The 15,937-nt window shown below is 34.6% G+C and overlaps 1 protein-coding gene across 1 annotated transcript in view; it reads left to right on the forward strand.

Moving 5' to 3' along the window:
- Window positions 1–4,580: 4,580 nt before the first annotated feature.
- The window catches only part of LOC111436318, a gene marked incomplete at its 3' end in the record, with an annotated part of 33,983 nt that continues 22,626 nt past the window's right edge, over window positions 4,581–15,937 (forward strand). Inside the window, exons 1-2 of the mRNA XM_023074047.1 lie at window positions 4,581–4,727; window positions 4,813–5,116. Of these exons, the coding sequence (XP_022929815.1) occupies window positions 4,581–4,727; window positions 4,813–5,116 (451 nt within the window). The remainder of the gene's footprint in view (window positions 4,728–4,812; window positions 5,117–15,937) is intronic.

The following is a 15,937-nucleotide window of genomic DNA, read 5'->3' on the forward strand; positions in this document are numbered from 1 at the left end:
TAAATGGGCTAGTAATGAGAAATACCCATAACCTCCATATTTAAATGGCTAGTTAATGGTGGAATATAGTAACCTATGTGGGTTACAATATAACCTTAACTCCTATATTTAAAACTAGTTTAAATATGACAAACAAATAGTTAAACTATAATTAAATAATGCAAATAATAAAATGTGCTTATTAGTCATCCTTGGACTATTTGATAAATTCAGCGGAGTTCATTAAATGCAACTTAAAACTTAAAGTGCATTTAATTCATCTCTTTCTTGAACCTCAACTTTGCACAACATATAAGGGAGGTCTCCAGCGTCTTCTAGAATTTCCTTTGATGAGCTCACCATAGCTTGAATATAACTGTATAAAGTTTGTTGTAGCTTCTTGGCTCTCGTCCTTGTAATTGGACCTTGAGGTATGGAAATTCCTTGGTCGTGGTTCATATCATTTGGTGTAGTGTGGAAAATGTTATAAGAAAGAGAGGATCAATTCATCTTAGGATCATGTATTCATGATAATGTACGACATAGAGACTAGTAAAGAGTTAACGAATTCATCTTGGGATCATGTATAAAAATGTGATTGATAAATATGATTTGGGGAGCCAAGTGATGAAATATGATGTAACACCCAAAAAAATAAAGGAAATTTGCTCCAATAAGAACCGGCACCCCATGTAAGATCCAAAGGATTCAAGAACTTGAAATTAAGAGGATCAAGCAAACAAGGACAAGAGTCTTAAGCAAGTCATTTCTACAAGGTTAGAAGTAATTTTAAGAATTTAAGGCGGTTGGACAAAGATGGGAAAGGAAAAAGTGGGCGAAAAGGGCAAAAAGGTCATTTTTTCAATTATCGAGGATCTTTCTCGATTTTTAATTCCTTATCTAGAAGGAATTTTAAGATGGTCGAGAAGGGTTGACAAGCAACATCAGGGATTAAGGATTTTAAGAAAAATTATGGATGTTTCGAGAAAAATAATAATAAAATATTCCGAATGTGACAAATTACCAAAAATACCCCTAACGTTCCACTTAATTACAAAACTGTAATTAAAGAAAATATGCAACCAGATTTGGTTCCAGAACCGTCGAGCAGAAGAAAATCAATCGTATATTCACTTCCAATCGTTGGATTGAGCTGCTATTTTGATACGTTTAACAAGACTCAAGGTTGTGTAGATCCAATGGTTAAAGTTGAAAACCAATGTCGGTAGCACCTTCATCGTTTTAGATACTTCAGCTTAAATTTTAGATAAATAAAAAATGAGAAAGTTCACCACAATTCTAGAACAATCAATGGCAGTGCAAGCTTGATCTATAAATAAGAAGTTATGGGCAATGTTTCAAGACAAGAATCGAGTGATGATTCCTAAAATTCGAGTTTGAAGCTTTTAGATTATGGATTTGTCTTCCTCAAATTTCTTCTAAATTCGAGGGTTGTGGTTAATCATTTTCCATCCTACCAACTCCTACACATTCCATATGGGATTTCCAACGAGTTTCGTGAAGGAATTGGGCAATGAAAAGCTCTAGAATCGGCTGTCCCGAAAAAAGATGAGAAACATATTTTCCGGCAAACTTTGGAAGGTTATAACTCAAGCTACAGACCACAACAAGATATGAAATTGGCTCATACTTCTTCCTTAAAACTTCATCTAAACATTTTGTGAAGAAATTTATCCCATTAGAGGTGTATATAGAGCTAACAAAGGCAAAACATGAGGAGTATGATAAGGAAAAATCGTGATTTTTCCAGCAACAAATGAAGAAGATGAAGTCCAAAGTCAAAGGTCAAACTTTGACCAATAAAAGTAAAAGTAGCCATATGTTGACCTTTCTACACTTTTTGATCGATTTGGACCCCTTTCAGGTCGGTTCTCATGAATTTCTTTATGGTTACTGAAACTAGACTCAAAGAGGAATCTAGTAAAGATAATTCGGAATAATTCCGAAACCGAAAGCTCAAGAATTGGAAGTCCCGAACACAGATGACTGTAAGTAGCCACCTCGGACTTTTCTTAAAAAATACTTGTTGGAATCGCTTGGATTTCCACATGAATCCTAAACCAAGTATGGATTAAGGATATATAAAAGAAAAACTCAAAGACCATGAGTTAAAGCACTGAACCAATCAAATTGCTCGGGATTGAAGTAACATTAAAATAACAAACTAGATGAACTTTGCTGCCTATGAAATTTTAATGCTGAGCATATTATAGCATGTGGAGGTTATATATGAAATTTGGTGGTCATTGGATAAGGATAGGTAGGTAAACAAAGAAATGGTGCAAAATGACCATATTGCCCCTAAGGATGTCTACCTACGGTTCATGACCTAGAGGACCTACAAATGTCTGGTGATGTGGAGAAGTTTGAAAGCCATTGGAATAAGGTAAAATGACCAAAACGCCCCTAGGACTACTTATTTAAATTCAAGGTCTATACGTCCTCCAAATGACTTGCTACTTCTTATAAGGCCTATTCCTAAAGATAACAAGGCATCAAGAGTTCAAGTTGATTAGAGCAAGCTTGGAACCTAAAGCAAGTTAGTCCCAAAGAAGCACCTAAAGGAAACACCTCAAGACTCAAGACTCTTCTTGAACCCTCTAAGGAATTCATTATAAATCTATGACCTTGTAGAACAACTAATGCTTGTTATTACGATGGATTCATATGTTTACGGATGCAACTTATGCCTCAAGGAATTATGAACATTGGAAACTTACAAGATTGAGAACCAAGAACAATACCATACACGCTCTACAACTACCAAAGCAAGAAGAATGCTAGGTACCAATCAAGGATAAGGGGACCAAGGTCCTAAAACTCGAAAACTCAAGAAAAAAATCATATGACCTCCCACGGTACAACATGTTCTTGACTCAAAATACGCTGTAAGTATTCAGATTATGCCGCTTGGGATGCATGAAGTCTTGGGCATAGGTATTCATGTTGTAACATAGGGCAAGCACTGGGTACAGGATTTCAGACTACGCTTCTTGGAACGCTTGAAGCCTTGAGCGTAGGTATTCAGACTATGCTGCTAGGAGCGCATGAAGCCTTGGGCATAGGTATTCAGACTGTATCATAGAGCAAGTCCTTAATGCAGAATTAGACTACATCATTTCTTACGTAAGAAGCCTTGGATGTAGGTTTTCAGACTATGTTACTTGAAATGCATGAAGCCTTAGACAGGTTGGAAAAAGAGATAGTGAAAGAGATAAGAATGATAAAATAGATGAATGCTGCAGTGCTTTATTATTGTCTACTGACTCGATGCATAGAGGGTTACACAATTCTAGTATTTATAGCTAATACACTGGACCAGAAATAGTAAATCATGCAAATCTAGATAAATTCAAATCTACTGACAATCTCCTAAAATCTTGGTAGTTTGAATATCTGAATCATATCTCAACTACTTCTTGAATACTCTGAATCATATCTCAACACTCCCTCTTGATTCAAAGTTGCAGATGTCAAGTACAGAGCTTTTCTTTTGACTAAACCATAGAACAGTGTGACGAGTCCGTTCGAAGTGTTCGAATTCAAATTAGGGAATATGCGTTACATATATACGATATGTTTAACCGCATTTTTGTTTTATTTACGAATTAAACAAAAAGAGAGAATCTAAGATATTTAAATAAGATTTAAATATCTTAATCAATTATGTGTTGGAATTGATTGGGATTGGCTTTTGAATTAATATTAAATATTAATTAAATAGTTTAATTAATCATTTAATGTTACTTTAATTTGAAATTCATTATTCAAATAAGAAAGTCAAAATGTTGACTTCATTTAATGAAAAAATCCATGTTAGTGGAATTTTGAGGTGTCAAAATTTGGTTTAACCAAACTTGCATGCTTGCCAAATAAACCCCACAAGTTTGAGTGGAATTTTGAGTGTCAAAATTTGGTTAACTCAAACATGGATGCATGCCACATAATCCCAAACATTTGAGTTGAATTTTAAGTGTTAAAATTTGGCGATCTCAAATTTGCATGAACATGCAAACATGACTCTTTAAATAGAGTGATCATGGTGCATGAAAGATCTTCTTCTTCTTGGTGAAAAACCTTGAGAAAAACCTCTCACAAACACTCTCTTATCATATACAAAATCCCTCCCAAGTTTAGCCACTCACCGGATTCCACAATCCCGTTCTAAGGTCGGAGGATAGTGGAGAAGACACTAGGGTGGGTTCGAATCCGGTTCGTGAGGAAAAAAGAGTTTTAACTACAAAAGATTAGTATTTAAACTCATTAAGTTTTAATACTTGTGAACATGCTAATTATTTACTATAATTGATGTTCTAAAAGTGCCTAAGATCCAAATTGCTTCCGCATTTGTTATATTAACACCAACATGCATAACAAAGTTAAATATTTTAGTTATCAATTTATGTTTGGATGAAGCGAGGGAGATGAATCCATAACTTCTTTTAGTTTCATCCCAACTTGATTCCTAATTTTCAATTTGTATTAGATACATAAAAAGTTCCAAATCTAAAACCAAATATCATTGTCTCTCACTAGTTTTCAAAGAATATACATAAAAAATATAAGAAAGCAGAGGCAGCATGAGTACGATCAAATCGAGTTTCTTGGCTGCTACAATTTTGATGTTACTATTGTTATCTCTTACCGTCGATGCTCAATCTAGTGTCGATGTTGTTTGTCCTTTTACAAGATATGGTAACATAGTGTCTGGTACTGACATCAGGAAGGTAAATATACAATATGAACATCACTATTATCACTGGTTGAATTGATCAATTGTTTGCTATAATTTTTGTAACTTGAGAAATGTAGACTTTAGCAAATGCATGGAAGGATGCATGCACGTCCAATCGTTCTAGTGCAATTTTTATTCCGAGAGGGATATTTAAAGTAAAGCAAGAGAATTTTGAAGGACCTTGTAATAGCCCAATTGACTTTCAACTTGGAGGAACATTGCAGGCACCAAAAAGTGTCCAGGGAGATAATTGGATCACTTTTGCCCGTGTTGATAGATTGACATTATCAGGTGAAGGAGTTTTTCATGGCCAAGGAAAAGCAGCTTGGAAAAGGAATGATTGCCACAAACGCATAAATAGTGCCCAACTCCCCGTTGTAGGTAATATGCCTTCAGCTTTCCTTCTCAATCTCATGCATCTTGTTGTTTTTTTAAAGGGCCTCTTACATGTCTTCTCTAATGTTTTGACATTTATAATTTGGTAAGTGTTCTTCATTTTTTAGAGGATAATCTTTCAACAATCAAGTGAAAAGTGAATCTTTTTTTTGTTTTCAATTTCATTGGGTTCTGTCCAAATTTTTAGCTTCATTACCGAGCCTCACAAAATAATATTTGATTATACAAAATGTTTAGAGTTTGAGGTTCAACTTCATCACCAATTCAACCGTTAAGGGAATAACATCACTTGATAGCAAGAACTTCCATATCAACGTCCTCGGCTGCAACAACCTCACGTTCCATAATATAAATATAGCTGCACCAGAAAACAGTCCCAACACTGATGGAATACACATCGGTCGATCAAATAAGATCACAATCACAAAGTCCAAAATAGCAACTAGAGATGATGCATTTCTCTTGGAGATGAAAGTAAAGTAATTGAAGTCACCAACGTGACATGCGGGTCAAGACATGGAATAAGCATCAGAAGTCTTGGAAGATACACTAACGAAGAACCTGTTAGTGTCACCGTAAAGAACTGCACGTTAGTTAACACCACTAATGGTGTCAGGATCAAAACGTGGCCAGCTTCTGCTGCTAGCGGCACCGCCACCAATATGCACTTTTTGGACATTATAATGCTCAATGTTAGCAACCCTATTCTAATTGACCAACAGTATTGTCCGTGCAATCGGCAGGTATTGATCGCATTCTCGAACCTTTGATTCATTTTTTCACTATAACTTCACAAATAAACCAATTGTCGTCTCATTTTAATTTTCAGATTCCTTCAAAAATTAAGATTAGCACAGTGAGCTTCAAGAAGATTAGAGGAAGTTCTGCAACTCCGCTGGCAATCAAACTTATTTGCAGCCATCACTTACTATATGACGATGTAAAAGTAAGCAACATTGACCTCACTTACAATGGAATAAAAGGTCCTATTTCCTCCCAATGCGCGGATGTGAAACCCATCATTTCAAGAAGACAGAACCCCAAGATATGCTCCTCTCCTTATGTTGTCCGATGAATTGTTCATTGTCATAGAACTTCAAAATAAGAGACAACCTTAATTAAAAAAGAAGACTGCCTCTATCCATTTGGCTCTCATTCTTTTGAGTTTCTTTTGTTGTACTTTTAGAAATAAATAAGATGGTCGAATGTTTGAAGGAGACTTTGTGTCGCGAACAACCTAATGTTTCTAGTACAGCGACCTCATACAATAAAATGGCTTCAGTCTTGTTTTTCATTTTAGATTTGGATTCCAAAAATTTGAGTGGAATGTTGAGTGTCAAAATTTGGTGATCTCAAATTTGCATGAACATGCAAACATAACTCTATAAATAGAGTGATCATGGTACATGGAAGGTCTTCCTTGGTGAAAAACCTTGAGAAAAACCTGTCATCAACACTCTATTCATATATACAAAATCCCTCCCAAGTTTAGTCACTCACCGGATTCCACAATCCCGTTCTAAGGCCGGACGATAGTGGAGAAGACACTAGTGGTGGTTCGAAACCGGTTCGTGAGGAAAAAGAAATTTGAACTACAAAAGGTTAGTATTCAAACTCATTCCGTTTTAATACTTATGAACATGCTAGTTATTTACTATAATTGATGTTCTAAAAGTGCCTAAGATCCAAATTGCTTCCGCATGTGTTATGTTAACACCATCAATTTAAACGTTGTGAATATTAATGATGATTGCACTTTCGATCCCAATTTAGTTTCTCATTCTTAACATTGTATCAAAGCACCGATCTTGGTGTTCTTAAATATCATTATTTCTTTATGGCGGAATCAGTTCAAATCCAGCTTCAAAATTTCGGATGTTGACATAACACATCTTTATTATAATCATCACTCTGATCAGCCAGGATATTCACTTGTTCCAATCAATTTAAATGAACAAATCACCAATCCTGGTGTAAATCAGTTATGCATCCTCTTATTGCCAAAAAGAAAATTGGCTTCATTGATGGCACTATTGAAGAACCGTCTCAAGATGCAAATTCAACCGAATTTGAACTCTAGAATCAGTGCAACAATATGATATTATCTTGGTTAACTCATTCAGTTGAAGTAGATATCACTGATGAAATTATTCACGCCAAGACAGCTCATCAAGTGTGGGTTGATCTTCACGATCAATTCTCACAAAAGAATGCTCCAGCAATTTTTTAGATACAAAAGTCGATGACAATGATGTCACAGGGAACCATGGCACTCTCAGCATATTTCACCAAGGTCAAAGCACTCTGGGATGAATTGGAAGCGTACCGCATGTTGAACACAACTCTCTATGGGAAACACTCGCACTCTTTATTAAGACCAATCGAGAAGAAAATGCAAGACACTTTGTAGAATACTAATACTTTATAATGCTTGGGATTTCTTGGGATGAAAAAATAGGTAGGGTCGAGGGGTATTTGTACTGTACCCTACGCAATCTAGACCTAACAAATGTAAATCTTTTTTCGTAAAATATCGAGATCTCTTTCCTAAAATATCTAGTATCTTTTCTAAAATCTCTACTAAAATAAATACAAATGGGTTTGTACAATTATTGGGCTTGACTCTATTGGGCCAGTGATGATATTTTAACACTCCCCCTCAGAACTAGTCCTCAATCGCGGTACCATGTTAAGCTGACAGAGAAAACTCTCATGTTTGCCCGTATTCGGCTCTTTTGTAAACAAGTCTGCCACTTGGTCATTTGTCTTGATCTGCTACATCTCGATTTCTTCCTTTAGGACCTTCTCTCTAATGAAATGGTACTGCACCTCCATGTGCTTTGATCTCGCAATTTTCTGCTAGGCGAATTGCAGATTGGTTGTCGCAATGAAGTGATATTGGATACTCAATTTTTTGGTGCAAATCTTCCATCAAGAGTTTCAGCCATGTACTTTCTTGAATTGCTCCAGTCGCTGCTCTATACTTTGCTTCTGTAGTTGACAATGATACTGTTGGTTGTCTCTTGCTACACCAAGAAATTGTTTCCGAACCAAACTTGAACACATACCTAGTGGTTGACCTCCGAGTATCCTGGTCTCATGCATAGTCAGCATCACATTATCCAACTAGCTTGCAGTCTTTGTTTCTTTTGTACAAAAGACCATAGTCGATTGTACCTTTGACATATCTCAAGATCCGTCGAGTTGCATCCAAATGAGGCTTCTTTGGACTTTGCATGTACCGACTCATAACCCCAACTGCAGAAGAAATATCAGGCCGAGTTAAAGTTAGGTAGAGTGCATTTTAAGCACTCTACATAGAACACCAATTAAACTGCTGTTTATCTTATAAATAGACACCCTTTGAAGCACTCTACAAACGACCACCTACATTTCACCATCTTAAAGTTTTTTGTTGCAAGTGTTATGCATCTGTAGTACACACCCTAAGCAAAAATTTGAACCTCGGGCAATTTCTTGTGTTTTTGTAGGATATCCTTGTGGTCACAAAGGTTACAAGTTGTATGACATGCAATCTAAAATTTTTCTTATCAGTCGTGATGTTAAATTTTGTGACACTGATTTTCCTTTTTCATCAGCTTCAAAAACTTTGACATTAGCTCCTTCAACTCCCATTTTACCACTTCATGATTCATCCTACTCAAACATCCATTCTAGTCCTCCCCCACTTTCTATTCCTTCTCCCACTACTTCGTCGTCTCCTCCACCTTCTATTCCTTCTCCAGATTCACCCACTAATTCTAATCTTATCCCACCTGATACATCAGTTCCACTCCGAAGTTTTACTCGTACAAAACGGCCTCCAGCTTGTTCTAATAATAATAAGATGTCTTTTGGAGCTAATCATTTAACCTCTAACTCAAGTCCCAACATTGTCACCAGGTATCCCCTTCATGATTACTTTTCATTCTCTCGTTTTTCTCCTACTCAACGAGCTTTTCTAACTCTTATTACAGCCCAGACAGCCCAGTCCTTACATATGATGACCAGATAAAAGCCTCGTTGGGCTAGGCCATGAAACACTATGAAAATTAGACTCGGTGAAGAACCCGAACGACCATAACATAAAATTAATTTTCATATTATAGTTTTACTTTTTTTTAATTCAAAATTTTAGAGTGCAATAACCCAGAATGAGTTTCAATAATATATTTTTCAATTTAAAAAATAACAATTATCAATCACGATTCTATTTTTATTATAAAATATTTTACAACAGTAAAAAAAAAATAATAAAATAAAAGAATTAATTAATAATAACTAATCCCTTCCCACCCCCAAACTCGCATAACTACTGCCCTAAAATACTCAACGAACTCCTTCTCACAAAACCATATGTTACAAAAAGAATAAAAGAAAGAAAGAACTAGAAATACAAACAAATGGGTTAGTTTATTTATTTATTTTTGGGTTATTAGGGATCAACTGTTATCTTCCATTACACTCTTTTTCAACTATAAAGAGTGAAACAAATCAAGCACAAATGTGTTCATACCCATCTCTTTTTCTCTCCCACTTCAACCGCATGAGTTTACTTTCAACACTTGCACTTTCTCTCTTAATTTCATTGTTCTTTGCTAACCAAGTGACTACCATCCAAGGATCATTCCTCCAAAACCCAAATATTATGGTCAAGATAACAAATGCTCTAAAATCTAAAAATCAGCTCGCTGTTCACTGCAAATCTGGCAATGATGACTTGGGAGTCCACAAGCTGACACCTTGGGCCAGCTACGACTTCAGTTTTCGTCCAAATTTATGGGGCACGACATTGTTTTACTGTTCCTTCCAATGGCCTAGCTCGTTTCATTACTTCAATGTCTACATAGATAAGAGAGATAGAGATAATTGTGAAAGTATTCTTTGTTCGTGGCATATGAGTGAGGAAAATGTCTGTATGTTCAACTATAAAACCGATAATTATGATATTTGCTACAACTGGTCGGGCAAAAAATCCATCTATCCATAAATTTGAAAGTTTGATTTTAATATTGAAATAAATAAATATTTTTGATATGTTGTTTACATGGGATTTTTTTTTATTTTATTTTATTTTTTTTTTAAGCTTGACATGATTAGTAGGAGTGAAATATAAACGTTGTTAATTATCTATGGACATAAATTATAATATGAAAATTTGTTAACTTATTTTGGTCATGATTGATAATCAAAGCAACTATATCAAATGGGACATTGCATTAGAAGGATTTTGACGTAGGGTAAATGTAAGGTAGAGCCTTAGGCTAAGTCAATTTATGCATGAACCAAGAAAACCATATTGGTTGAAAGCTCTTCGAGTTCTGAGATACATCAAAGGTACGCCTGGTCAAGAACTTGCACTACCATCTGAAAACAACTTAAGATTACAAGCATATTGCGATTCAGACTGGGCGGTTGTCGAACTTCCAGACAATCAATTTCTTGGTTATGCATTGTCCAGATCATCAGCAGAAGCCGAGTATCGAGCGATGGCAAATACTTGTTTACAGTTAACTTGGGTAAGATACATTCTTCAAGACTTGAAAGTTCCACTGTCCGAACCAGCATTATTGTATTGTGATAATCAAGCAGCATTACACACAGGCAGCCAATCCAGTTTTTCATGAACGTACGAAACACATAGAAATAGATTGTCATATAGTTCGAGAAAAATTACAAGCTGGACTCATCAAACCATGTTATGTTTCGACTAAAATGCAATTTGTAGATATTTTCACTAAAACTTTGGGAAGACGTCGGTTCAATTTTTTGAAAGACAAGTTGGGTGTGATTGACAGACGCTCTCCAACTTGAGGGGGAGTATTAAGATGTAACATTTGGAGAATGTATTATAATAATTAGTGTTGAAATATATCTTATATATTCTTAATCAGTTAATATTTTTTTCCTTTATGATTTGATTAGTAGTATATTTTGTTCGACTCTCAGTTAGTTTATATTTTCCTTTAATTTTAGGTGTTAGTTGGTAGCTTGTATCCTATTTAAACCTTGTGAATATTAATGAAGATTGCACTTTCGATCCCAATTCTATTTCTCATTCTTAACATAACTCCAAGTCAAAAAACGAACTAAGGGGCCTAAGTACTTACAAAAGAAACGAGAACAAGAATAGATAGAGTGCGGTATCCTATTTAAACATTGTGAATATTAATGAAGATTGCTCTTTCAATCCCAGTTCTATTTCTCATTCTTAAATAAATCGAAGTCAAAAATGGAACTAAGGGACCTAAGTACTTTCAAAAGAAACAAGAACAAGAATAGATAGCGTGCGGTATCCTAGCATATCAAGGACACGATTAAGAGCCTACAAGTAGGCTACTTGCTGAGTCTTGTACTCCTTCCTTATTTTGCATTTTTTTTTTCAGGTAATAAGGAACTAGTCGAGGTTGGGAGCGGACTCTGGAGCAGGTGTCATCGACAAGCCTCACCCGTCGTCTTCAACCCATTTGTTTTGAAATATTTTATGTTTTTGTCCTTATTTTGTGTTTTAACTATTGTGTTGTGTCTTAATTACTAATGTATGAACACTATTTTGTTTTAAGTAATGTTATGTTTTAAATATTGTTTGTTATATTTCGTTAAAGTTTACTCACCTTTTTGGAGTATCGAGTCATCTCGGTCCTTACATATGATGACCAGATAAAAGCCTCGTTGTGCTAGGCCATGAAACACTATGAAAATTAGACTCGGTGAAGAACCCGAACGACCATAACATAAAATTAATTTTCATATTATAGTTTTACTTTTTTTTAATTCAAAATTTTAGAGTGCAATAACCCAGAATGAGTTTCAATAATATATTTTTAAATTTAAAAAATAACAATTATCAATCACGATTCTATTTTTATTATAAAATATTTTACAACAGTAAAAAAAAAATAATAATAAAAGAAAAGAATTAATTAATAATAACTAATCCCTTCCCACCCCCAAACTCGCATAACTACTGCCCTCAAATACCTAACGAACTCCTTCTCAAAAAACCATATGTTACAAAAAGAATAAAAGAAAGAAAGAACTAGAAATACAAACAAATGGGTTAGTTTATTTATTTTTTTTTGGGTTATTAGGGATCAACTGTTATCTTCCATTACACTCTTTTTCAACTATAAAGAGTGAAACAAATCAAGCACAAATGTGTTCATACCCATCTCTTTTCATCTCCCATTTCAATTGCATGAGTTTATTTTCAACTGATATGAACCAAGAGACATCAATCATACAATATGCTTCAATGAAGATGTAAAGAAAAGATTGTCAAAATTATCAAAAGATGTTTCAATTCATGCTACATTGAAGAAGAATAAAGTTTGATTGTTGTAAATTTTGGGTGGGTTATAATTTAGAGTTATTGTATTTTAAGACTTTTTATTTAATTTCGGTTACATTTACATAATGGTTAATTATGGCCATAAAGTGTGAATGTTACCACTTTTGGAATGGAATGCCTTTAATAGTTTCATTTTGAGGCTATATAAAGCCATCTATGTTGTATTTGTAAGGCAGACTTAGAAGATATATCGAAAGAAGCATTTGTGCTTTTCTTTAGCCAATGGCTAAGTTTCTTTGCAACTCTATGTAGTTTAGGTTGCATGTAGAATCATTCAAGCTCGACATGATCAATCTTGCTTGTGGAGTGATTCGAATCTCAATCAAGTGTTCTTGTCTTGAGATATTTGATCAACAAGAATCATTGAAGCTAGACATGATCGATCTTGCTTCTGGAGTGATTCGAATCTCAAACAAAGTGTTCTTTGCTTGAGATATTCGATCAACAAGGTAATCCGAATCTTACTCCCCTTGTAGTGATTCCTTATCTTATCATCAACACTTGCACTTTCTCGCTTAATTTCATTGTTCTTTGCTAACCAAGTGACTACCATCCAAGGACCATTCCTCCAAAACCCAAATATTATGGTCAAGATAACAAATGCTCTAAAATCTAAAAATCAGCTCGCTGTTCACTGCAAATCTGGCAATGATGACTTGGGAGTCCACAAGCTGACACCTTGGGCTAGCTACGACTTCAGTTTTCGTCCAAATTTATGGGGCACGACATTGTTTTACTGTTCCTTCCAATGGCCTAGCTTGTTTCATTACTTCAATGTCTACATAGATAAGAGAGATAGAGATAATTGTGAAAGTATTCTTTGTTCGTGACATATGAGTGAGGAAAATGTCTGTATGTTCAACTATAAAACCGATAATTATGATATTTGCTACAACTGGTAAGGCAAAAAATCCATCTATCCATAAATTTGAAAGTTTGATTTTAATATTGAAATAAATAAATATTTTTGATATGTTGTTTGTCTGGGAATTATTTTTTTTAAGCTTTAGATGATCAGTAGGAGTGAAATATAAACGTTGTTAATTATCTATGGACATAATTATAATATGAAAATTTGTTAACTTATTTTGGTGATGATTGATAATCAAAGCAACTATATCAGATGGGACATTACATTAGAAGGATTTTGACGTAGGGTAAACGTAAGGTAGAGCCTTAGGCTTAGCCAATTTATGCATGAAATAAGAAAACCATATTGGTTGATAGCTCTTCGAGTTCAAAGATACATCAAAGGTACTCCTGGTCAAGAACTTGTACTACCATCTGAAAACAACTTAAGATTACAAGCATATTGCGTTTCAGACTGAGCGGTTGTCGAACTTCTAGACAATCAATTTCTTGGTTCTGCATTGTCCAGATCATCAGCAGAAGCCGAGTATCGAGCGATGGCAAATACTTGTTTAGAGTTAACTTGGGTAAGATACTTTCTTCAAGACTTGAAAGTTCCACTGTCCGAACCAGCATTATTGTATTGTGATAATCGAGCAGCATTACACATAGCAGCCAATCCAGTTTTTCATGAACGTACGAAACACATAGAAATAGATTGTCATATAGTTCGAGAAAAATTACAAGCTGGACTCATCAAACCATGTTATGTTTCGACTAAAATGCAATTTGTAATATTTTCACTAAAACTTTGGGAAGACGTCGGTTCAATTTTTTGAAAGACAAGTTGGGTGTGATTGACAGACCCTCTCCAACTTGAGGGGGAGTATTAAGATGTAACATTTGGAGAACGTATTATAATAATTAGTGTTGAAATATATCTTATATATTCTTAATCAGTTAATATTTTTTTCCTTCATGATTTGATTAGTAGTATATTTTATTCGACTATTAGTTAGTTTATATTTTCCTTTAATTTTAGGTATTAGTTGGTAGCTTGTATCCTATTTAAACCTTGTGAATATTAATGAAGATTGCACTTTCGATCCCAATTCTATTTCTCATTCTTAACATAACTCCAAGTCAAAAACAGAACTAAGGGGCCTAAGTACTTACAAAAGAAACAAGAACAAGAATAGATAGAGTGCGGTATCCTATTTAAACATTGTGAATATTAATGAAGATTGCACTTTCGATCCCAATTCTATTTCTCATTCTTAAATAACTCCAAGTCCAAAACGGAACTAAGGGGCCTAAGTACTTACAAAAGAAACAAGAACAGGAATAGATAGAGTGCGGTATCCTAGCATATCAAGGACACGATTAAGAGCCTACAAGTAGGCTACTTGCTGAGTCTTGTACTCCTTCCTTATTTTCCATTTTTTTTCTCTCCAGGTAACAAGGAGCTAGTCGAGGTTGGGAGCGGACTCTGGAGCAGGTGTCATAGACAAGCCTCACCCGTCGTCTTCAACCCATTTGTTTTGAAATATTTTATGTTTTTGTCCTTATTTTGTGTTTTAACTATTGTATTGCGTCTTAATTACTCATGTATGAACACTATTTTGTTTTAAGTAATGTTATGTTTTAAATACTGTTTGTTATATTTCGTTAAAGTTTACTCACCTTTTTGGAGTATCGAGTCAGCCCGGTCCTTACATATGATGACCAGATAAAAGCCTCGTTGGGCTAGGCCATGAAACACTATGAAAATTAGACTCGGTGAACAACCCGAACGACCATAACATAAAATTAATTTTCATATTATAGTTTTACTTTTTTTTAATTCAAAATTTTAGAGTGCAATAACCCAGAATGAGTTTCAATAGTATATTTTTCAATTTAAAAAATAACAATTATCAACAACGATTCTATTTTTATTATAAAATATTTTACAACAGTAAAAAAAAATAGAAATAAAATAAAAGAATTAATTAATAATAACTAATCTCTTCCCACCCCCAAACTCGCATAACTACTGCCCTAAAATACTCAACGAACTCCTTCTCACAAAACCATATGTTACAAAAAGAATAAAAGAAAGAAAGTACTAGAAATACAAACAAATGGGTTAGTTTATTTATTTATTTTTGGGTTATTAGGGATCAACTGTTATCTTCCATTACACTCTTTTTCAACTATAAAGAGTGAAACAAATCAAGCACAAATGTGTTCATACCCATCTCATTTTCTCTCCCATTTCAACCGCATGAGTTTATTTTCAACACTTGCACTTTCTCTCTTAATTTCATTGTTCTTTGCTAACCAAGTGACTACCATCCAAGGATCATTCCTCCCAAACCCAAATATTATGGTCAAGATAACAAATGCTCTAAAATCTTAAAATCAGCTCGCTCTTCACGGCAAATCTGGCAATGATGACTTGGGAGTCCACAAGCTGACATGATATGAACCAAGAGACATCAATCATACAATATACTTCAATGAAGATGTGAAGAAAAGGTTGTCAAAATTATCAAAAAGATGTTTCAATTCATGCTACATTGAAGAAGAATGAAGTTTGATTGTTGTAAATTTTGGGTGGGTTA

Source organism: Cucurbita moschata, unplaced genomic scaffold (genome assembly GCF_002738365.1).
Source record: "Cucurbita moschata cultivar Rifu unplaced genomic scaffold, Cmos_1.0 Cmo_Scf00053, whole genome shotgun sequence".
Taxonomy (NCBI): Eukaryota; Viridiplantae; Streptophyta; class Magnoliopsida; order Cucurbitales; family Cucurbitaceae; genus Cucurbita; species Cucurbita moschata.